At 46.1% G+C, this 23,007-nt stretch overlaps 1 protein-coding gene across 3 annotated transcripts in view; it reads right to left on the bottom strand.

Annotated features, from left to right (window-relative positions):
- The window catches only part of Tgfbr3 (transforming growth factor beta receptor 3), a 182,110-nt gene that overhangs the window by 19,164 nt on the left and 139,939 nt on the right, over window positions 1-23,007 (bottom strand). For all 3 annotated transcript variants that reach the window (XM_038329129.1, XM_038329137.1, XM_038329146.1), the window contains 7 exons: window positions 18,978-19,170; window positions 17,567-17,910; window positions 16,997-17,149; window positions 14,539-14,682; window positions 14,218-14,385; window positions 10,187-10,483; window positions 7,949-8,066 (listed from right to left, as the gene is read on the bottom strand). In XM_038329129.1, coding sequence (XP_038185057.1) covers window positions 7,949-8,066; window positions 10,187-10,483; window positions 14,218-14,385; window positions 14,539-14,682; window positions 16,997-17,149; window positions 17,567-17,910; window positions 18,978-19,170 — 1,417 coding nt within the window. The remainder of the gene's footprint in view (window positions 1-7,948; window positions 8,067-10,186; window positions 10,484-14,217; window positions 14,386-14,538; window positions 14,683-16,996; window positions 17,150-17,566; window positions 17,911-18,977; window positions 19,171-23,007) is intronic.

Here is a 23,007-nt window from a genome sequence, read left to right as displayed (position 1 = left end):
CGGAACGCCTCTGTGCCTTGAGGGTTCCTGGTCTTAGATGCCACAAGACCAAGGTTTTCAACAAGGCTAAACCTGGTCCTTTGAGGCCATCAGAAAGAGAATTTGCAATTGCTGTTTTTACAAATGAGCGGCCTGAGATTTTGACATCCTGTGACCAGTTCAAGATCACAGCTGGGAAACATCAGGGAAAGGGCGGAACCAGGATTTCTGACTCTGGCTTCACAGGTTACAGGTGGGGAGTAAGGGGGGTGTACCCTGTCCTTAGCTGGGGAAACTCTGATTTAGTAACTGCTTGTGCCCGGTGCTTGCTGCTCTCCACAGTGCGAGGAGCTTAAACTGGGGTGAGGACACTGTGGCCTGAAACGAGAAACTGTAATTTGAAATGATTTATTTAAGAAAGTAAAAGAAGAATATTGCAGGAGGTGAAAATTACATGAAATTCAAGTTTATCCCAAAAGCGGTGTTCCGTGGTCGTGCGCAGTACACATGATCTATGGCCATTTTCCTGCCGCAACAATAGAACCGGACACTTGAGACAGGGGCTGGACAGTCCCCAAACCAAATACTTTATCTATCCAGGTTTTATAGAGAAAGAGTGAAGAGTCCCTGGCTCAGACACCACCTTTCTCTTTGGAGTTCAAAGTGGTGTGTCCTCTGTGCCTCTCGGCTTTACCTTCATCATCATTCATAAAGAAGGACACACTTAGTCTTTGGATTCATAGCAAAACAAAAAAGAACTTGTGGGATTTAGAAAAAAATAATGCAAGTTGGTCTTTACAAAATTAAATAATAAGGTTGATAGTGTGAATGGAGACGGGAGTTCTTGGGGTTAACCCTCGCAATCAGGCCAGGTCCGGTTCTGAGGAGGTAACCAGATACTGTATAGGCCCCTGAATCTGAGTGTCATGGTGGCCCTTTGAGGAGACATTCAAGTTATATGTCAATACAATTACTAAGAAAATTAAGGTGTCTTAAAAAATTAATCCAGGAGCCAGGCACAGTGTATGATCCTACATCCCAACCCCTGGGAGGTGGATGCAGAATGTCTATGGGTTCGAGGACAGCTTGGGCACACAGTGGCCTCAGGCCTGTTTGACCCACTTAATGAGAACCTGCTTGTGACGGTTTGGTTTGAAGGTTGTCTCACTGAGGGACTGTCGAGATTGGATTGGGTGGTCTGCGGGGGCTGTCTTAAATTAGCTGGGTTAGATTCAGACCAGTATGGGAGGCACTATTCCCAGAACAAGGAATAATGGAGCAACGTAGTTGAGTATAAGCAAGAAGCAGGTACGCATACACTTCTCTCTGCTCTTGACCGCGGGTGTGATGTGACCAGATGTTTGAAGTTCCTGATTCAAGTTCTTCCCAGTGATAGACTAAATTAGGAGTATAAGCCAAATAAACCCTTCCTCTTCTACGTGGGTGGTTTTGTTTGGATACTTTATTACAGCAACAGAAGTAAAACTAGAACACAGTCTTAGAGAAAAAAATGATACAATTTAGTAAGCAGAACTCAACACTCATTGAACTAATTATTTAAGATACATTTTCTAGGGGCTAGAGAGATGGCTCCATGGTTAAGAACATCGGCTGTTCTTCTACAACAGCTGGGTTCCCAGCACCCACATGGTGGCTCACAATTATCTGTAACTCTAGTTTCAAGGGTTCTGATGCTCTCTTCTGGTCTCTGAGCACACCAGACAGGCAAGCAGTGCACAGATAACTGTGAAGGCAAAACGCCCGCACACATAAGATAATAAAATGCATGTTTCTAGAGATGCGTTTCCTGGCTGGGGATGTAGCCTAGTTGGTAGAGTGCTTGCCTAAAATGCCCTTTCCTGGGTATCAGCTTATTGGCAGCAATAATAACACTAGCTCTGACATTTGTAGATTTGGACAATACTCTAAAGTCTCTGTCTCTTACCTCACACCCCTAGGAACTCTCTCAAGTGTGAGCATCTGACCACAAATCCACCTACTTTCAAGAAGTAACGGTTTGGCTCACTGAACTAAGTGCAAAGGCATCTGAAGGCCTCAGCAGTGTGCATCAGGAAGAAGTATATACACACTTCTGGCAAGAGCTCCAACCAGCCTTCCTCCTGCGGTTACACTGTGTCACTCAGAATCCCCAAGTGGTTTGAAAAGAAGGATTCTCCCAGAGGGAGGACCTCACATGTAAGAATTTAGGTTTTATGGCAAGGTCTTTGTGATGGATGATATTGTTTAAAAATGGACTTACGCTGTGATCTAATACTCCCCCTCACCCTAAATAGGGCCCTCCCAGAGAGCTAAACAGAAACAGCCCTGCCTTATTTCCTTGTGTCAAAGTCTCATCGTGACCATCCGTGCAGAGACAAGCCCCACACCACAAAGCTGAGGCTCCAGGATTTACCAACTAACATTTCTTGTTCCCCAGTTCCCCATAACCCCTGACTATAACAAAAATAGCTTCATCTCTTCCAGCGCCCTACAACTGAACCCGCCTGCTGAAAGGAAGGGAACAGCCGTATTTACTTAGGGAAAGGATTGTTAGAAAGGAATCCTAGATATTGCTGTAAAGAGAATTTTAACAGTGGATCTCTCTCTGCAGAAAGAATACACTATAATCAACATTCTGGATCAAATCTTCTCATATAGTCTGAACAAATTTTGGTTTACCTCTAGAACCAAAACCTCTCTCCCCAGATTGTCAGAACTAGCTTTGGCCAACCGGCGTGTCTAGAGTAGGTTATGCATGAGTAACTGACCACAGCTTTTGGCCTCCCGTTTTAATTCAGTTCTTGTAAACATTGCAGGGCTGAGAAGGCCCACAAAGAAACAGGGTGGGGGTTGGGGGCGTGATGACTTTGTGTGGTTATTCAAGAGCAGTTTTTTTCCCCCTAACCTTACTCAGCTGATTCTGATCCTTGCTCTGGGCTCTTTTCAGTATTTATGGCAGGCTTTGCCTTGGCCTGTTAACTTATCTGCACTCTGCCACTAGACAATGGTCCTCACCCAGGAACAGGGCAGGGGGCTCTTTGAAAATATGGAGGTTTCTAGAAATGAAGGATGATGCTAATTCTACAGGGCACCCACATCAGAGTTACCCAGCCCTAGGTGGGTGCTTTTCAGAGTGAGAAACATTGTACTATAAAGCCCTAATATTAGGGACTCAGAAAACATGTTTTTTTGGAATCAACAACCCAAAGTATCATTTCACGTTCTCTTGCTGGTTTTCTCCCAGAAGCCCAACACTTGCACTGCTCTCAGAGTGGTGATCCTAAACAATCCTAAGCACCAGAGCCTCCCTCAACAGAGTTCTCCCTGCGTAGCCCCGCCAGGCTTTGAACTCACAGAGATCTGGCTTCTTCTGCCTCCCAAGTACTGGGATTAAAGGTGTGCGCCACCACGCCCAGCCTTCTCATCAAGATCTTTTGGTGCTTCTTAGATTTCAGAGAGGTATCTCCTGGATTATTGATGGATGGAACTGTTTGGTTTCCTTCCACACAAAGGGGCTACAGGAAGTGGTCAAACAAGATTCACCATGAATATGTAGTTGCTAAAACAGGATGGTGTGTTCCTGGGGGGCTCATTCTAATTTTACATGCATTTAAAATCTTCTTAATAACAGGTTTTCAAAACTGCAAAGCAGCTGGAAAGATGAGAGTCTATACCCTGCTCCCTCAGGGACCGAGACCTCGCTCGGTCAGCCAGCATTTCTAGTCTTCCCTCATGTCTGCCTTAACCTGAGGACAAACTTTTTTTTTAAGAGTATTTTTGGTTCTGGAAAATCCAAATGTGTTCCAAAATGTCACGCCTCTTTTAGATTAATTTCCAACTGACATTTAAAACGGTTTCCCAATACCTTCCTCTTCTAAAAGAACCCCAGTTTGACCGAGAGGAAAAGGAAGAAATCCACATTTACTGAGCGGTCATGATATGTAGGTGCTTTTATTTTCAAGTGTGGAGAAAATCCAGAATTCTAAAAGTTTAACTTGCTAGGAATTAAAAGCTGAGCATAAATCATGGCAAATCCGGGAAACCTGCCAATGTGCTGCAGCATTTCAGAGACGATGGCAGGATGGCACCACCTCAACTATTTTAATTGTTTTGCCATAAACCATAATATGCATCAGCTATTTGTGTTTTCTGCTTTTGTGTGCGCTCAAGTCAGAAAGTCAAAGAATGTCTGAGCTTGCACTTTTAAACACACCCTAATATTTTAACCCTGTCAAGAAATGTGTTTTCATTTTTTTTAATCTTTCATCTGACTTTCAGCTCATATTCTTTAGATTACTTGAGTACTGTCTTGATAACAGTGGCCATGGGAGGAAGAGGCAGAAGACAGGGAGGGGATGGAGGTGAAGAGAGGCAGCTCTCTATAGTCCTGGCAGTTACCAAAAACCAGAATTAGCCTACATACGGGGGTTTGCAAAAGGTGTAAATTCAAAGGAATGGATTCGCAACCCAGTCTGCTATATGTAGGTGTGTGGCCATGTTTGTTAAAGCGTCCTCTCCACAAAGCCTCTGTGAGAACTAAACTCGATAACACCCTAAGCACTCAGGACAGGGCCTTGAGCAAAAGAAGTGCTTTGTGAATGTTGGATCCTCATCGCCGTCGCTGACACCTCAACAGTCTGGCATCTTCATCTATTGTTGAAGACTATAGGAGCCCGACGATCAGCCAAGGCTGATTCCAAAGGACTTAAGAGACCAAAGGTTCCACTAAAAATGATAGCCTACTGAAAGAACCTAGACTTATGCACACATCGTTGATGGCCACGTTCCCTGCCTACAGAGGAGGAAACACTGTCTGAAGATGTCACCATTATTGGTGGTGGCGGTTGCTACTCTCTGCCTGTATCTATCATCCCAGAACCCTCAACTGTAAAAAAAAGAAAGACAGGCCAAATGGCCAAGGACAGTTGGCTCTATGGCAAGGACATCAGGAGGAACGGACCAAGACAGTGAAGCTGCTGGGCACTCTTACCCCACAGGTCATCCCTGATCTCCCACTCCAAGGAAGAACATTAGTTACTGTCGTTTAAATACGCCACTGCTACGGGGCCAATGATCACCTGCCTTTTCCCCAAAATATTCCAGTGCCCTGTGTGGCTGAGAGATTAGATTTCAGTGATCTACATGGAACAGAAATGATTTCAGAGCCAATGAAAATAAACACAAAAGGTAAGGGGAGCCATTATGGAGCCAAAACCCAGCAGCAAACCTCCCTACTCCTGCCAAGGAAGATGAATTTGCATACAGCCTTGGGAAACTGTGGTTCAGTCTCCTCAGTTTGTTTCACAAACCTAAGCATAAACTGTTCACCCACTGGCTTCTCCGCTAAAATCTCACCTCGATTAGCGAATCTCATGAAATCGCTTTGATATCCGGTTAAAGAAACAACACTTTCCTCTTGAGCGTTTATGTAAAGAAAACACAGTGCTCAGTGTAATGACTCGAAGCTTAAATAAAAGTAATTACCTAATTTACAGGAGAAATTACTTAGAAAAATACCACTGGAGTTAAAAAAAAAATGAAAGAATTGCTGGAAGTTATAGTGCTGTAATATTAACCCCTAAGTACTGCCTGGCACGGGCACAACCAGCTGCTGCGTTCAATTACCAGCTGAATGCGTGCTCTCAAAATAGGGTAAGGGTAAGGGACGGGAGCGAGGTGGCTGCTGCTATTGTTAACTACTTTTATAGCGCAAAACACGGTCAGCTGTTCTCAAGTATGAATTCTTTGCAACATAATTTATTCCTATTCCCTTCCCTTGGACTCAACAATAAGGGTAGCAGTATTTGGGCAACCCAGTTGAAGTGAGATTACCTACTGAATGACTGAGAACCAACCAATTAAAGCCAAACAAGCCACATTCAAGACAAACCCCAATAAACACCTGATATGTGCACCCAGCGTCTAGGGTGGTTAGGAAATGAACTGAAATCTGTTTGTTCCTCCCAACAGCTCAGCCGAGTGTCACAGCTGCAAAGGCTTGTGTGTCCCTGTTCTAACCTCTCCTTTCCAGATGAAGAACATGAACCGGGGAGGTCGTGAGGGCTTGCCATAACCCGTTGTGTATGGAGGGAGTAAGGGCAGTGCCCTAACTTCCGGGTTGTGAGCCAGTCTCTACCTTATGCTCTCCTGCCTCTTTGAAGGGGCAAGACACCTGGAATGGCCACCTCTTATTGAGAGACTGACCAGTACCCACCTGCATCTTCTCTGGTAGTTCACGACTGCTCCAGAGCCACCCACTGTTAAGCCCTGCCAGTCCTGGTCCCAAAGTACCATCCCAGGGTACCCTAAACCCAGACCTGGTGTCAGCCACCACAGCTCCCTCTAACACTCAGCAGCTGGGACTGAGCTGCTTGCCGGCTTTTGCTAGGCTTCTCTCTGCCCTTCAGGGTGGCGGGACAAGGTCCAGGATTCCAATGCTGGCATATCTCACCCTGAATGCTTGACACCCCTCTCATCCTGCTCACTCTGCCAGTCTTTTCTCAGCTTGACACCCTTTGAGAGCAAGGCTTCTGGAGAGTGACAGGCTGTTTCTAGACAGGGAGGACTGCAGCTTCTCAGATCACCCAATGTGACATGCGGCCCCACCCCTCAGCTGTTGACAGCTGCCTGATGCATCCTGGCTTTCTCAGGTCCCTGGGGCTGTGATGCTCTCCCGGCAGTCCTTGGAGTTCCCCGCTGGTTGTCTGGGCTTGCCTGTCTACCCTGGTGCTGACACCACACATTTCAGGACATGTCTGTCCTTCTTTCCTAGTCAGTATAGCTCAGTGAGTGTTCTTACACATGAGGAATGGAAACCCTGGGAATGAGGAGGAGCAACCGAGTTCTGAAAAATCCTTTGTAAATCTCAACTTCCTTCCAGTATTCCTAAGTGGATGATGCTCACGGGTGAGAACCCCTCCCAGAGGTAACTGTGGTCTTGACGAAGCATTACTGTAGCATGGAGCGAGCAGACCCGTGAGCATAGCAGGGAAAGCTGGGCCGTGCAAGCGTGCAAGTCCCAGCACATCCCAGACCCACAGGAGCACATCTGATGTGCAGCGGAGAGGAGCACGGTGGAGCCAGCCTTTACGATGATGTCATTCTTTTGTGGTGTGCAGATCGAACGCACTGTCTTCTACGCCCTACCTAGCCCCCCTCCACTGAGCTGTTTCTCTGCTCCCCCATCTGTTCTTTAAAGAAGAATTTGTAAATAATTACACATAGCCACAACGGCAGAATTGGAACTCTCTTGGAGCAAGGAAGTATTTTCTAAATTGACTGGCTTTACACTATTTTTTTTTACATTTATGTGTTCATTACAGGTGGTGTACATGCATGTGTGTACCATGGAACACATGTGGACGGATGTCAGGATGACTTGGGGAAGTCGGATTTCTCATTCTACATTCATGTGAGTTCAGGGATTGATGCAGGTCGTCAGGCTTTACGGCAAATACTTTAACCCGCTGAACTATCTCACTAGCGCTGGCTTATTCTTGATTTTTTCAAACAAAACTGGACTTCGATTTACAGAACTGAATTTTTCAAAACATTTATTTACTCTGTGTGCGTGTGTGTATGTATCGTATCATGCAAGTTAAGGTCGGATGACATTTACTACTCTGTGTATCTCTGTGTGGAGGCACATGTGTTACACCATGCACATGAAGGGCAGAGAAAACATTACTCCATGTGTCTGTGTGTGTGCATGTGTGCATACGTGTCATATGATGTAAGTAATGGTCAGAGGAATAGTTATTCTGTGCACCCATGTACATGTGTGTGTACATGTGTCACATTGTGCAAATGGTCAGAGGAAACATTACTGTGTGTCTGTGTGCATGCATGTGTGCATACGTGTCACACCGTGCAGATGAAGGTTAGAAGAACCTTGCATGAGTCATCCTCTCCTTCACCATGTGTGTTCTGGGGATCTCTATGAGGAGCAGGTTTAGGCCCCCATTCTCACCTTTATAATCTGCTTGGTGGATCACAGCCAGGGGCTTGGTAAATGTCTTCTTATTCTGCATCATGGTCCAGATCATGGCGGCATCTAGAGAGGTGCAGGCCTCATCAGGACTCACGCACTGCGGAGAGGCGGAGCAAAGCAGTCATGGTCATGGCTCATAGGAAAGTCACAAGTCCTGCACACGCTGTCTTCTGGTCCCTCACCAGAGAGCTCACGGCTGCTAACCGTGGGGAAGGCAGGGCATCTGTGTGCTTTTCAAAGAACCCTAACTGATCAGGGAGATAGCAAGGCAGGCCTGGTAGTTTTTCACTGTACTCGAAGATGCAAATATCAATGGATAGCTTACAGATATCCTCCTCGGCCCTTCCCCACAAAGAGTTAAAGTTTCAGAATTCGTTGGACAAATGGGTGAACTACAGATGTGATTGATGTTCTTGGCCCTGTCCAATAATGGCTTCATTGTGATAACATCTGTAATCTGTGATTGTGGGAAGCTGCATTTATTGCGTTATGATGGAATTTATATCTGTTGATAACTGTAAACATATTGTCACACTTGTTGGATTTTTTTTTTTACATTCTACAAAATTAGGTTTCCCACAATCATCTTCTGTTTGTTTTGGTTTGGACTTTTCGTTTTCTCCCCTGGTGCAAACATTTAACCCGGTACCTCACACATGCTCTACTGTGTCATCCAGGCGTGGAAGTCTGAGACCAGCGGTTTCTAGCTTTTTAAGACTGGAAACTTATCAGGGACATGTCTGGAGGTGGAGGATATCATATCTGAAAAAGTGTATGCTTCTCTGGGCCACACACAAGCCAGAATCACACCGTAAGTAGACATCCAACCCCTAACTCCCTGAGAAGAACTTTCCTGCAGAAGGAAAGGCAGGTCACGGTGGGAAGAAGGCATGTTGTTGAGAAGATGTTGAGTTCATTCCACTGCTGCAGCTTCTTTGACTGTCTGGCTAGCCCTCCAGCTACATAAGAGTGTACGATGCTACTGCTCGCTGTCCTAGAGGCTGACCCTGGCCCAAACACTTAACTCACAGCGAAGGGCAGGGCAAGAAGACTTGGTGATCATGGGTACCTTTTCCTAGAATGTCACAGAAGTACTCAGGAGTTACTGGGAACAGTGAACCGCTGCCTTTGAGAAGAAGGCATTAACAGTTCCTACTAGCATCCCTCCTTTGCTCTTCACCCAGGAGGGAAGTGTGTGTTACTTTCATTTCTAGAAGACTAAAGGTAGCAGCGGCTGTAGAAGCAGACAAGTGAGCAGAGCCCGAGCCTTTGGCTTTGTTCCCTGAGGACTGGTGATCGGCTGTGTATTAATTTGTAGACAAAACTCAGCAACTTCTCAGGGAAATGATTCAAGGAATTCAGGTCAGTAGAAATCTATTTAATAGGTATTTTTCTCCACCTACTTTTTCTTCCAGTCTCTGTATAAGAGAATTCTAAACATATAAATGCTACAGCTTGATTCTGGACTTCTGAGACACTAGTAGATCCCAGATTCCAAGGGAATTAGAATCCAGTTAAGACTGTGTATAACAGTTACAGAATAAACACACGGAGGAAATTATATGAAATCACATTAGCTCATAGAAATGAAGCAACAGCAGGAGACACCTGTCCCACACAAGGCAGACCTAACAAGGTGTCACAGTTGACCCAACAGAGCCCCTGCAGTGGCTGCTCCGACAAGGCCAAAGGGTTCTAATTTCTGTTATGGCAACAGAACACGGCCGTTTAATATGGGCAATGGCACGAGGCAAATACGATGAGCTGATAAGAAACCAGGCGAAAGTAAAATATTTGTTATTCCCTTAGAAATCCTCCTGAGATAAGGCCATCATATAACCCACTCAGAGAAGGTCAAAAAAACAATTGCAATCCCAGTCTCACTGGGACCTGGAAAAATTAATCCTCGCACTGATCTCGTCCTTTCGATTCCTTGTTCTTCTGGCACGGCACGCTGTCTGACCAACAGAGCCAGGGCCAGCCTCTCCCTCGGTAGAAATCATTCCTGGGTTATCACTCTAAGGTACAGCTAAGCACGTACGGAAAAACTAACTCACTGTCAGGGTTTACTTTCCAAAACCCTAAAGCACATCGTTCCCTGTTGCTTCAACCAGAAGACTTCAAAAACTCAAAACTACAACCTCAGCCTGCAGTAACTTGGATTCCACGTTCCCGTTAGGATATGCCCCAGTCGCAGTCCAGACAGAGCCCACTCACCTTCGGCAGCCTCTGCGGGCCCTTCCTCCTGGTGCAGAGCGTCAGCTCGCACTGTAGGAAGAGCAGGGAGGTATTGAACAGGGACTTGAAGACAAAGCTGAAGCGCTTCTTGTCCACCTCGGCGTGTGGGATGGGGAAGTGTACCCTCTTGGAGCTGTAGAACTTCACAGACTCATCCTTGGGACAGATGTTCTCGATGATGGTGTAATCAGACATCCTGTCCGGGTTTGAAAACGGAGAGACAAAGCAGGTTTGGATGGCAAACCCCAGTTCTTGGTCGGCCTTGGTGACGGATACCTGCCGAGGAACAAGGTGGAGTCAGAAATGGCTGGCGTCTTGTTTACTCTCCCGACGTAGTTCTTTGGGTAACATTGCTCTGTTTTCATACCATATTTAGTTTTCTAGCTGTAACAGAAACACACACTGATTGATGAAAGATATTTCCCATTTAGACTTGACGCAAATGACAACAAACTGTTTAATTCAAACGCTGCAAGTTACAAATACAAAATGGGTTAAGTCTCTCTGGCCCTCTGTAAGCCCTCGGAGATAAAAAAGTGAAAGCAAATTATGCACCAAAGTGGATTTTCCGAAATAAGCAAACACAGGCGAAGCCCGCGATGCCACAATAGCAGATTGTGACCAGGACCAGTTTTTTTAAAATGCTGCCCTGTAGCTCAGGACGGAGGAAAATCCACGTGACAGAGGCAGACAGGACTACTCGAGAAAGTGGAGCAATGCCAGGAGAGCAGGATGTGGTAGATGCAGCCTGCTTTGTCAGTCAGCAGGCCCGTGGTTCTTTGTACCAGGGACAGTGTGACCCAGTGGCCGGCACCAACCTGGCACCAAGCCAGCCTTGCCAAGAACTCTCCCGTCATTCTTTAATCCCCCTGGGGCGGGGGGCGGGTGCGTGTTAAAGGGAAAACTAACCTGAAGACATTCCCAACTCCTTTATATCTCCCTCTTACATGTGTGTGCCGTGTCCAGGTCTTACTGAGGCTTCTTTTGTTTAGACACGGGAAGGAGTGCTTAGCCGGATGTAAACAGCATTCAGACCTCAGGTCTCCCAACCCTGCTAGATCCCTGGAGCAAGACTGGCTTGACTGCCTGGTGACACGTAATGTGTGTAAATTACTTGTCTGACTTCAGTGCCTCTTTCCCTAACTAAACCAAGTATAAATAATAAACTTCAACTCTTCAGAAATAAAGCTAGTCCTCATCCATACACCATGAGCCCCCAAATGCTTAAAAAGACAGAGATAATAAACAAACCTTGCATTTGGAACCCACCCAGGGGAAATCCCCGACACTGCAGGAACCCTCATCCATAGCATGCCCGAAAGATCCCACACTGGTAACTGTGGGACATTCAACACGGACATGAACAGAGGGCAAAGCTGATTATGATGTTACCAGCGAGTTTAACATTCCACAAATATTTACCTTCACTATCTTTCCAAGTTATTTCTGATGAACAGCTATTCTGTCTTAGAGAGAGTACCAGGTAAGTTACATACATGTTACAAACACAAAATGCCATTAACATGAACTCAGTCTTCACTGTAAAACCATGTTGACTCTTCTCACTTTCAAAGGCATGCAAAGGCAGAATGTCTGCCTAGACTGTCTCCTCAGTGCTTCGGAGGAGAAAAACCTTAGGTCCTGCTGCAGATGGACCAGAAGTGAATGGCAGGAAGATTACAGGCTTGGGGATGAGACCAGACCGAGGAATTCTCACGCTCTGCTCCTGACGTGCCAACCAAAAGCTCTCTTCCCTCCTACAGGATGGCAGCAGCAATTAATGCGGAAGATGCAGTTAGTGTGAGAAACAGCGACTAGAAAAGGTTCACGCCAACAGCGTGGGTCCCAGCCGGTACGAACTCCCACTGTTAGCAGTGCGACTCTAGATGCTGACTAAGCCGGATGAACTGTGAGAAGAACTAACATGGTATCACCAGGCATCACCCAGGAATGACCACCTTGGATTAAGGGAAAGAACTGTGGACTAGAGGAATGAGAAGGTTCCAGAAAAGGCTAAGGAGGGCAGCTGGAGAAGAAACCAAGAAATGACTTTTCAGGTTAAGCCAGTGACTTATGAAGTTTTATTTTACTTAAGTAAAAAAAATTTTCCTACCAGAGGAGGAGTCCAAACAGGGAAAGAAAGACAGGGCATAGCCAGTTGCTACCCTATTTAGTAAAACATTTACAGATTCTTTCAGGTTTTGGGTAGCTTCAATCAAGTTTAAACCGGTTCATAACTACTCCCCAGTTCCAAATCCTTCTTAACATACTTGATATTTAAAACAGCAAAATTGATCTACTTTTAAAATCAAATTTAACTATAAAAATATGGTAAGTGAAAAGATATAGAAAGAAAATCAAGAGTAAAAATGCAGAAGGGCGGGAGAGGGAACCTCCTAACACCACAGTTCAAGGAAGCGAGTACTTCGGGGGAAGGGGAGAAAAAGGAAAATACTGAGGGTGGGGTGCACAAGGCAGATTAGCCACGCCACTGGCTGGCATAAACTGGCAAAGCCACAAAGGAACATATCTAGGCATATGCTTGGAAAAGAGCAAACTGTAGCTAAGTAGTGTCTTTTCCAACCCACGGCAGACTCAGGAGTCACTGACTAATGAGGCCATGGAAAAGGCTGAGGAAAAGAGCCCTCTCGTAGGGGCAATCATGGTTAGGAACAACACACACAGAGCAGTGGTTTTCCCCCAAAGCGCTGCAATGCACGCACAATGGAGGGGTGGGCGCAGGGGAGACCGCTCCAGTATGACCTCAGAAAGCATCCTGGGCTACCTGTCTCTGCTCCAACCCCGTACCCAGGTGCACTACTCTGCAGTGGCTGTCACCTAAGGAAGCTTCTCACCCCTCCCACCACGAGGCACAACAGCAGCCAGCTGCTTCGTGCCAAAGCCAAAGATGCCTTTCAGTGAGACCAGCAGATGGTATGCCCAATGGGGTCACACAGACTGCAGACAGCCTGCTGCCAAGGTCTGTCTTCCCCAGAATGGATCTGTGAACTTAGGCACTGACGTTGATACAGAGTTATGTTTTCTTCCCTTTCAAATGACAAGTTGAGGGGCCATGACAGAGGCAGCTGGTGGCCAGTAGTGTGGCCTCAAGAGGTAGGACTCCACAGCTGCGCTATTTGGACGGCTTGAATCTTAATTTTCTCATCTGAAAGTCGGATCTTAAAAATGAGTCCACTCTCACAGGATCCTGCTAACAAGTCAACTCATGATGATGATATTCACAACTGCATTCGGTGCGTCATAAAACAGCAATACATATCCACGGTTACTATTTTGTCATTACCACCACTGCCTAATGTTTTCATAGACGTTCCAGATTTAAGCTCTGAGCGATGACTGCTGCTGTAGGTGGGAAATGGCTTTGACAAATTCGGGAGGCGATTTAGATAATGACTCGGCAGAAACAACTTCACACACAGACACGCACATGCACACACACGCACACACAGACACACATACATGTACACACACAGAAGCACACACACACGCACACACAGACACACACGCACACATGCATGCACACACAGACACGCGCACGCACGCGCGCGCACACACACACACACACACACACACACACACACACACACACATACAGCTTCTCACTTGACAGTAAATCCAAGATAAAGTGTGAGGCAATCTGAAAGCATCCATGCCGAACCCTCACACTGGATGACTGAATAAAACTGTCCCTAAAAGTGTGGACAGAGAAACAAGCGGGGTGCTTTACTGGTAGATGTCACATTTTTCTCACTGTTTTCTTTTTGGCATTTACCAAAAAAACCCCCAAAAAAACAAAACAAAAAACCCCACTACATCCATTTAGCATATGCCATAATATCCCAATATCCCCCCCTTTTTTCTGTCAGAAAGTGACCCGGAAAAGCTTTTCTGAGCCAAGCTGTTTCCTAGATGCGCAAGGCGCCAGCTGGTGTTACAGGAGCTGCACGGGGTACTAGGCTGGATGCCCACGGCGAGCACTCTATTCTTACCTCGACATAAACATGCCCGTTCTCTGCCACAGAGAAGACCCCGGGGGAGGGCACCAGAAAGAGGTCTGTGCTGTACAGCTCCATGTTGAAGGTGATATTTCCATCGAGCGGATCCTGGAAGCCACTGGGATTCCTCAGCTGCCGCAAGCTGCAGTTAAACTGGAACACCTCCAAGCAGACGAGGCTACATCAGTCACATGCTGAACTTTGGCCTTTTACATGCAATGCTTTTGTTTTGAGAGTTCCCAATGAAGACAAACCAAATGAACAACGTAATCCACAACAAATCAAAGCAAACCACTAAGAGAAACCAATACATACCTTCACAGTTTTAGCTCGGCTCAGGGGGGCAGTTTCTCCTTCATCGGTGTCTCCTGAAAATCCACTGTCACCTGACTCCAAGTCTTCAAAGCCACCTGACCCGCTGCCGCTGCCATCCCCACGGGATGGCGTCTGCACCACAATCTAGAATGCAGGAGATGCACAGATTTGTGTCATACGCCTCCTTCCCATGGAACAATTCAGTGCAAACAGAAAATCGGACTGGGTACAAACGACAGCAAGAGAAAATTCTTCAAACTTCTTAGGATTTTAAGCCTCAAAGTGATGAGAAAATACAGAAAAGCTCAACTCAAGCTGGAGATCTGAACCAAAACTTGGATTTTTTTCCTTGCAAAAAATTATAATTTATAACCATGTTGAATAATTATAAGTTACATTAAATAGTGGGGACACTAGACATGGAAGTGGAAGAGCTGGGGCTGCTGACAGATTTGCCTTCATCTTGTGGGTCCTCAGGCACCTTTTAATTTGTATCAGTGTTTACTCTTTTATAATGTCTGGATTGCGTGTGTGCATGTCTGCGTGTGCGTGTCTGCAAGTGCGTGTCTGCGTGTGCATGTGTGTGTATGTGTGTGTGTGTTTGTGTGTGTGTGTGTGAGAAAGAGAGACAGCTGGAGAACACTTTGCAAGTCAGTTCTCTCCTTTCTCTGTATGTGGATCCTGGGGACTGAACTCACATTGTACGGCTTGGCAGCAGGTGCTTTTACCCACTGATCAAACCACTGGTTCTCTTTGGACCTTTTAAGGTTTGCAGAAAGTTTGGTTTAGGTTAGAAGCATGGTGCCTAATGTTTCCATGGAGCAATTGTTCTCTCTGGTCTTGCATGCCTCGCCCCCTTTTTAGTCTCAGTCCTTCCCACTGTCTTTTCTTGTGTGTATGGGTATAGAAAAGAAAATGTTCTATTCACAACAATCTGTCTTAACATTGGCTGAAATTATTGTACTGGGTTAGTTCTAAATAGGATGGAAAAGCGACCCAAAGATCACAACTCCACAAATAAAATCCTAATTTATTCCCATTTCATATGATTGAATTGTGAACACAATAGAAAATAAAAACAAATAGAAAGTCTGAAGATTCCTACAAAATGCTGTGTCATTCATGGAAGGCGACAGAGTAGGTGGAGCAAGAAGGCAGGCACCGAGGTCTTGACCCGAGAATACACCATCAACATTCACAAGCGCATCCATGCTGTGGGCTTCAAGAAGCATGCCCCTAGGGCACTCAAAGACATCTGGAAATTTGCCATGAAGGAGATGGGGACTCCAGATGTGCGGATTGATGCCAGGCTCAATAAAGCCGTCCGGGCCAAAGGAATAAGGAATGTTCCATACCGCATCCGGGTACGTTTGTCCAGAGAACGTCATGAGGATGAGGACTCAACAAACAAGCTCTACACGTTGGTAACTTACACACTGGTTGCCACGTTCAAAAATCTACAGTCAATGAGGATGCGAACTAACTTGCTGAATCTCAAATAAAGGTAGAGAGCTGGAAGAGGGAGGAGGAGGAGGAGGAGGAGGAGGAGGAGGAGGAGGAAGGGAGAAGGGAGAAGGGAGAAGGGAGAAGGGAGAAGGGAGAAGGGAGAAGGGAGAAGAAGAAGAAGAAGAAGAAGAAGAAGAAGAAGAAGAAGAAGAAGAAGAAGAAGAAGAAGAAGAAGAAGAAGAAGAAGAAGAAGAGAGGCAGGCAAGAGAGCTTGGAAGGGACTGAGGCAAGCAGCTGGAGAATTCACACCTTACTCTTCACAGTCAAGAAAACAAAAGCATACAAGAAAGAGGTGACTTCTAGGACCAGGATATCCTTATTCTTTAGAAGCAGCTGTTTCTTCCCAGTGCTAATTTGGAAATAAGTTTAAAATGTCCAAGTCAAGTACCTCACTATTATACGGACCACAATGGATTATCTCTTGAGTGGGGGGAGGGGGCGCTTGTGCAGCTTTTTCTCAGTTAACTTGAAAAATAAAATTTCTTAAATTTAGGGTCTTCCTTAGAGGCAGAGAGACTTGATCATTTCACCAAGATTCTTTTCTGATTTTAAACTCATGAGGGAAGGAGTCTCCTCCTATTTTTGAACAAGCAAAATACTGTGCATCCATCCGGAGATGCACATATAACCTAGGGCTTTGGGAATTTAGTCCCATAAAGACCAACCTATTTGACCCTCCGGTGTGACCAGAGCAGGATGGTACAGGCACAATCACCTTCCTGGTGAACCATCATCAGATGAAAGGAGGAAGTGTGTGATTACCACAGCCCCAGCTGAGAAAACAGAACCTTCAAATCCCACAGACTCACTGATAAACCAAAACAAGAGTTCGGGTCAAAGTCCATCCCATTTTGCTGAGATCTGACTTCTGGCTTTATCTCCATCCCCGTCGTCTTCGGAGACATGGGGAGACTAACACTGAGTGATATCCAGCCATGCCACCAATACTCACCGAGTTATAGTAGACCACACCGTCAGGGGCTGACCGCCAGTGTCCAGTGCCACAGCCATTCAGGGGGGACTCCAAAACAAAGTGGGTGCCATTCATCTTGGCTTTGCATGAATGATTTGACAGGGTGAGCTCTATCTCTGAGTAGTTAGCGGTCTGAAATGGACAACACCAAAGGCAGAGTGGAGGGCTTCACTCAACGCACCCAGGAAGGAGCAGTGCCTACCTCAGCCTACCTCAGACAGAGGCGTACCTACCTCCCAAAGCAGAGGCAGCTTGCGGCCTGCGCCGTACCCCTCCCCCTCCCGCCTTCTCCCCGGCCACCACCTGTCAACAGCCCGATTGTGTTCATTGGCAATGAAAACTCAATAGCAAAATATTGACACAGGGGGATCTGAACTCCTCTCCTCTTTTGAGAACAACAGGAAGTCGGATGAGGGCTGTAGCCCAGGGGAAGTGGCCGGTCCAACTAAGGGAAAAAACTACCGAGTGTAGGGTTCAAAAGTGAAATAGCTACAGGGAAATCGCTGGCACGGATTGCAGCTGGCTGGGGGACCACACTGAGCCACTGACCTTGAGAGAGTCTCTGAGAGAGTCTTTGCTCACAGTCACCCTCAACTTTTCACGGTCACACTTGACTGACAAGGCGCTGGCCACACCCCCCTGTACTTCTTCCGGCTCTCTGTGTTCCTGAAACAGTGGGATGCTGGGAATGGCAGGATTCTTTGGACGGAGAATCCTATCTTCTCCCTCCTTCCAGCCTTTCTTGGGGATATTCTGGAAGGAGAAGGGGAGACCTTCATCTTTGCTTTTCCCTCCCAGGAAGGGTGGGTTATCCGGGGTAGGCCTGTGGCCATGGCCCAGCAGGATCCAAAGCTCTGGAGGAGTGGTGTGGACTTCCTCGTCTCTCATCTCCTCTGTGGAAACAAAAGGTGAAGAATCGTGGGTGGCTGATGCCAGGCCGCGTCATCATTAGAGAGGGGGTCACCAGTGAAGCATCGTGGGTGGCTGATGCCAGGCTGCGTCATCATTAGAGAGGGGGTCACCGGTAACAAAACTGGAGTCAAAGCGCTGGGCATAGAATGGCCTAAGCAGTGTGGAAACCCCAATTCTGATCCGGGGGTTCTAACTAGCTGAGTGGCTTCGGAAATGTGACTTATTTCTCTGGGACTCAGTTTCCCGAGTTTTAAACTTCAAAAGTTTGGACTGTAACCATGATCCTCAACTTGGGCTTCACGTTGAAATTACTTTGGGGCTTTGGATAAAATGCAGCTCCAGTGAACGTTTGAGGCTTCTAGTGTGACGGCAATGCTCGACCACGACTGAGCCGTTCTGCTCGACAACTTCTAAGTTCCTACCAACTATATACCCGTGCCAATTGGGGCAGTAACATGCTATGCAAAGGACCTTAAATACTTTCATTTAATCCAGGGGTCTTAAAATCATTTCTCAAAAATATCTCTTGAAACAACATTGGCATTTTCATTTTATATTCTGCAGCACCAAGGACGGAGCCCAGGTTCTTTATCAAAGTGGGTGAGTCCGCTGCCACTTGGATACTGCTCTTTTAGAATTATTTTGCTGCCTTCTTTTTGACTGATAAAAATCTAGGTGATATCCAGGTACCCTGGTCCTTTTGAGACTCATCTCTGGGAGAGGAGGGCCGCTTAGGCACCCTTATTCCTTGAAAGGAAGACAGAATTCCGTAAAGGCAATGTACAGCATCACCATATTTCCAATAAAATGTGAGAGAAACTTGTGTTTCCGCAGAATTCCCAGCATCCATGGTTATCTGGGCCCAGCTGATAGATGCTTAAGGCCACACCCGCCTCCGGATAAGATAGGCAGAAACGATTAGGAGACCTAACCCCTCCTTCCACATGATTCTTTTGAAAAGGATGTTATAGACAACCAGTAACCATCTCGTGGATGTGAGTGTCTTTCACAGAAACACTTCATCCGAGAGACAGAACACCAGGCGTACCATTATTGTTCTCAAGCCGGAGATGAAATCTATTTGCCACAGGCACCATGGTGTATGACGTCACTGGGCTGTAGCCATTATCCAATGCCCACTGCACCAGATTCTCTTGGGTGGAAAGGGTGTCGTTTTTTATCGACTTGGTCACTGTCATGGATCTTTCACTGTCTTTTCCAAAGCCAACGCTGTTGGTAGCCTAAAGGGAACAGCAAAATTTCACTTGTGAGTATAAAACTGAAAGGGCTTTCCAGGACCCGCGCAAGGTCAAGAGGATTGGTCGGTCAGCGTTCGGACAGGCAGCACTGACCTGGCTCCATGAGTCACAAAAATGAAAGATGGAGAAGACACGTAAGTGGGAAGGGAATATTTTATGGGGTGTCCATGGGGGATCAAGGTGGGAGCTTGGGGTAGGCATGATTAAGATACATTGTATCATGTATAAAGTTGGCAAAGAATAAGAGATATTCTAAAAGGATACTTCGAATAAGGAGTTAACTGAAATCGGCAAATCCTAGATTGTATAAGGATCTACCCTAGAACTCTTGTCTTCCTTGGATAAGACACTGAGATACAAAGTAACACACACAAAGTGACGCCCACCCACGCTGCCTTCTCACTTTATTTTGGCCGCCTGTGCTAAGTACACATTCTAAATGTTCCCTTCCTATTTTTATTCAAAATTGTGTATAAAGTACCCAGGTGTGCACACTGTGTTACAAACACTCCAGTGGTTTTGCCCTCTTGCAGCCTCAACCTAAAGGAAAGACAGTAGGATCTTGTGATTCTCCCAATGCTATATGAGCTATTGACTTCCACATGGTAAAACTCAAGTCTTTACATTTTATCTATAATATGATTGGTTTAGCCATCCTGAAATTGTATTTACTTCCCAATTCTGTTAACATACTATACTTTATGATTGGGGTATTAATTAAGAAGCTGGTTAAGTATTAGTATTTTATTTAGTAATAAAGGAGGAATCTACAAACTATATATTCTTATACAGGCAACACATCTATTGAAACTGAAAGGACATCAGGATTGATGTGGCTGTTATATAAAGACAACATGAAAATTCAAGAAGCCATATTGAAAGGTTAGCTTTTATGAAATAATCAGCTATAATTGCTAAAATGCTGGTTTTCTTTCAAGGAAGGATATGGATAGCCTCTGGGTAGCCAGGGCGTGGCAGTGTCTATGTGCTCTGCTGACGCCCGTGACAGGGATCTTGTCAGTGGACAAGGGACCTGACCACCGCAGAGGGACCCAAGGGCAAGGCCCAGTTTGCACAACTGCTCTGGCGGACCAGAGAAGCTTCCAGAGCATAGATTATGCCATTGTCATGCTGCATCAAAATCCCTTTAATTTCCATGCCCAGTGATTTTCTCCTGCATATCTGCAGCATTTTTTCTAAATGCCTCATTTGTTTCCCATTCTATTTGCCCCAAACATGACTAAATATTAATTCTTTCCCACTGTAAAGTCATAAAAGACGCACAGGCTCTCATTCTCTTGGCCTCCTCGGTTGTGGGAGACTGTCTGAGGACACATATACTAGCTGCCTGTTACCCAAAGAGCTCATCTAGGGAAAACCTGCCAGGCTGGCCGCTCACGACTCCATGTGAGCACGCAAGAAACCAGATGGAGAGGAACAGGGCCCTGCTACCGTTTGTAAGCTCGGTTGTTATAGACTGAGATTAGTTTAGTTCTTACTCAAACTCAGAGGAAAATCCTAAGGGAAGAATGAGAAGAGAGAAAGGGAAGCGAGGGAGAGAGGGAAGGGGGAGGGTGGATGAGAAAAGGAAGTGGTAAAGAAAAAGGGATGAAAGACAGAAATGGGACAGAAATCAAGGAAGACCCAGGCAGCTCTTAGAGCTTACTATTCGGTCAACAGGAGTTTCTGAGGCACAGCTTCTTCCAGTCTTTCAAAGCAGCATGTGTTTTGACTGGCTGGAACTGCAACCTTGGCCTAAACAATACTGCCTGGCCTCATCTGCCCTAGACGTTCATGTTGTCAGACAGCTGAGAAAATACTCTCTTTCCAGAATCCCATCATCTCAACGGCCACCTGTCCTGCTGTACCAGGACAGAGTGATCTGTTCATGACTTTCCACATAAATCTAGATGCTGTCAGGGTAATTCCTATTAATTATGGCTTGGAACTTAAAAGATTAGATGTCACTCTACATGCTAGTAAAGCAGCAAGACCCGGGATAATGGGAGGCAAATTGGTTCTCAGCATTGAGTAAATTCTTCACCTTCCTATTCCTGGACTCTCCAGGCTTTCCCAACCATAGTACAGTCAAGTGGGGGCTCAAGGGGAGTCTCCCCAAACACCATCACCATACTCCTCAGCTCTATTATGAATTATTAATTAAGTGGAGCCTAAGTGGCTGTGCCCCATGCCCTAGAAATGATGGCATAGGGAGAAGGGCTTTGGGGAGCAGTGGGTAGAGAATATATATATGCACTGAGGCTTTAAACTAGCAATGTGTTTTCTAAGAAGGAGTCATATTTATGACGCTGCATCAAAGAGCACAAGAGGAAACAGCTTTCAGCTTTTAAATTTATTATAATTTTATCGTGTGTGTGTGTGTGTGTGTATGTGTGTGTGTGTGTGGAGAGAGAGAGAGAGAGAGAGAGAGAGAGAGAGAGAGAGAGAGAGAGAGAGAGGAGAGAGAGAGAGAGAGAGAGAGAGAGAGAGGTGGTGCTTGGAGGCCTACTTGTAGGAGCTGGTCCTCTCCTTCCACCATGCAGGCCCAGGAACAGAACTCTTCACAGGAGCCTTTACCCATCTCTCTGACCCATGAGAGGGAACGGCTATGAAGCCCCCCTCACCTTCCCTGTTCTGGAGCTCTCCCTGCTGTGGAAGTCACAGCACCCTGTCTACAGGGAACCCGGGGAACAAGACGGAGCCACATGTCAGTGCTGTGTCTGCATCGTTCTTTCTGTCTCTTTGACCACTGTCCCTTACACAGGCTGCATGCTGCCCTTGCTGGAGCTCTGACAAACTCCGCACAGCCACGCACGTGCCACGGGGTCATTCTTTCGCCTCCCTACGAACTGTGGTTCCAGTTTCCACCTTGGTTCACGAAGCACTTCACTTCCTGTGGACAAACTCTTCCAGCAAGCACTTATGGAAAGAGGATGAGTTCTTTCTACAATGGGTCCATGCTAATATTTACATATATTTTCTTAGTTAATCTTCCTTTAATACAAGGAGTGAGTGAGGTTCTGCCATTCTTCTGCCAGTGAAAGAGAAGCTGAAACTTGCAACTGAGTAACAGACATAGCTGAGAATTTTCACCACCTGTGTGCTTTAAGGGAGAGAGAGAGACCCTGTGTGCCCTAAACACTTGAGGGATCAATGAAGTCACCTAAACCACACAATAGCTTTCAAGGTGACTGCTGGCACCCTGTACCCATTTGACAGTTACAGAAACAGACCCCTTGTTGGGTAGACTCTCCACCATGACCTGGGAGATGGACCTTGAAGCTTGCCTTGTCTGGTCCAGTCAGGACCCTTTATTTTTTTTTCACTTAGCAACCTTGTCAGTACAGGGAAGACAAGGATTAAGCTCTCCACAAACTACGTCTCCTTTTCTAAGCGGCAAGTAAAATCTCTGTCTTCGCACGCACCATCCCTCACGACACAGTTCGGATTCACATCTGGGACAGGGAGTTAGAAGTCAAATAGCTTGAAACTGAGTGGAGAATTGGAGAAGAAAAAGAACATGATGGAACATTACCTAATTGTTTAGCAATGTTGCCATGTATTATCCAAAATTGGCCTGGAACAGGAGTCCAGCCAAAGAGAGGAATAGAAACAGATCTTGCTTGGGATGATGGCCGATCTCATTTCTAGTCTTTCTGATTCCTCTGAGAGACAGGGACCTTCAAAGCAAAGCCCAGGCCTGCTGCTGTCCAGGCACATGCATTCAGGGACAGCAGGAGCCACAGGTCAGGGCTGAGAGCATGCGCGAGCACTCCAGCAGGGAACTGAAACATACCGTATGTTTTTTTGCCTTTCAAA

Source organism: Arvicola amphibius, chromosome 1 (genome assembly GCF_903992535.2).
Source record: "Arvicola amphibius chromosome 1, mArvAmp1.2, whole genome shotgun sequence".
Classification (NCBI taxonomy): Eukaryota; Metazoa; Chordata; class Mammalia; order Rodentia; family Cricetidae; genus Arvicola; species Arvicola amphibius.
The sequence above is the reverse complement of the archived record's forward strand: the minus strand, read 5'-3'. Positions and strand labels throughout refer to the sequence as shown.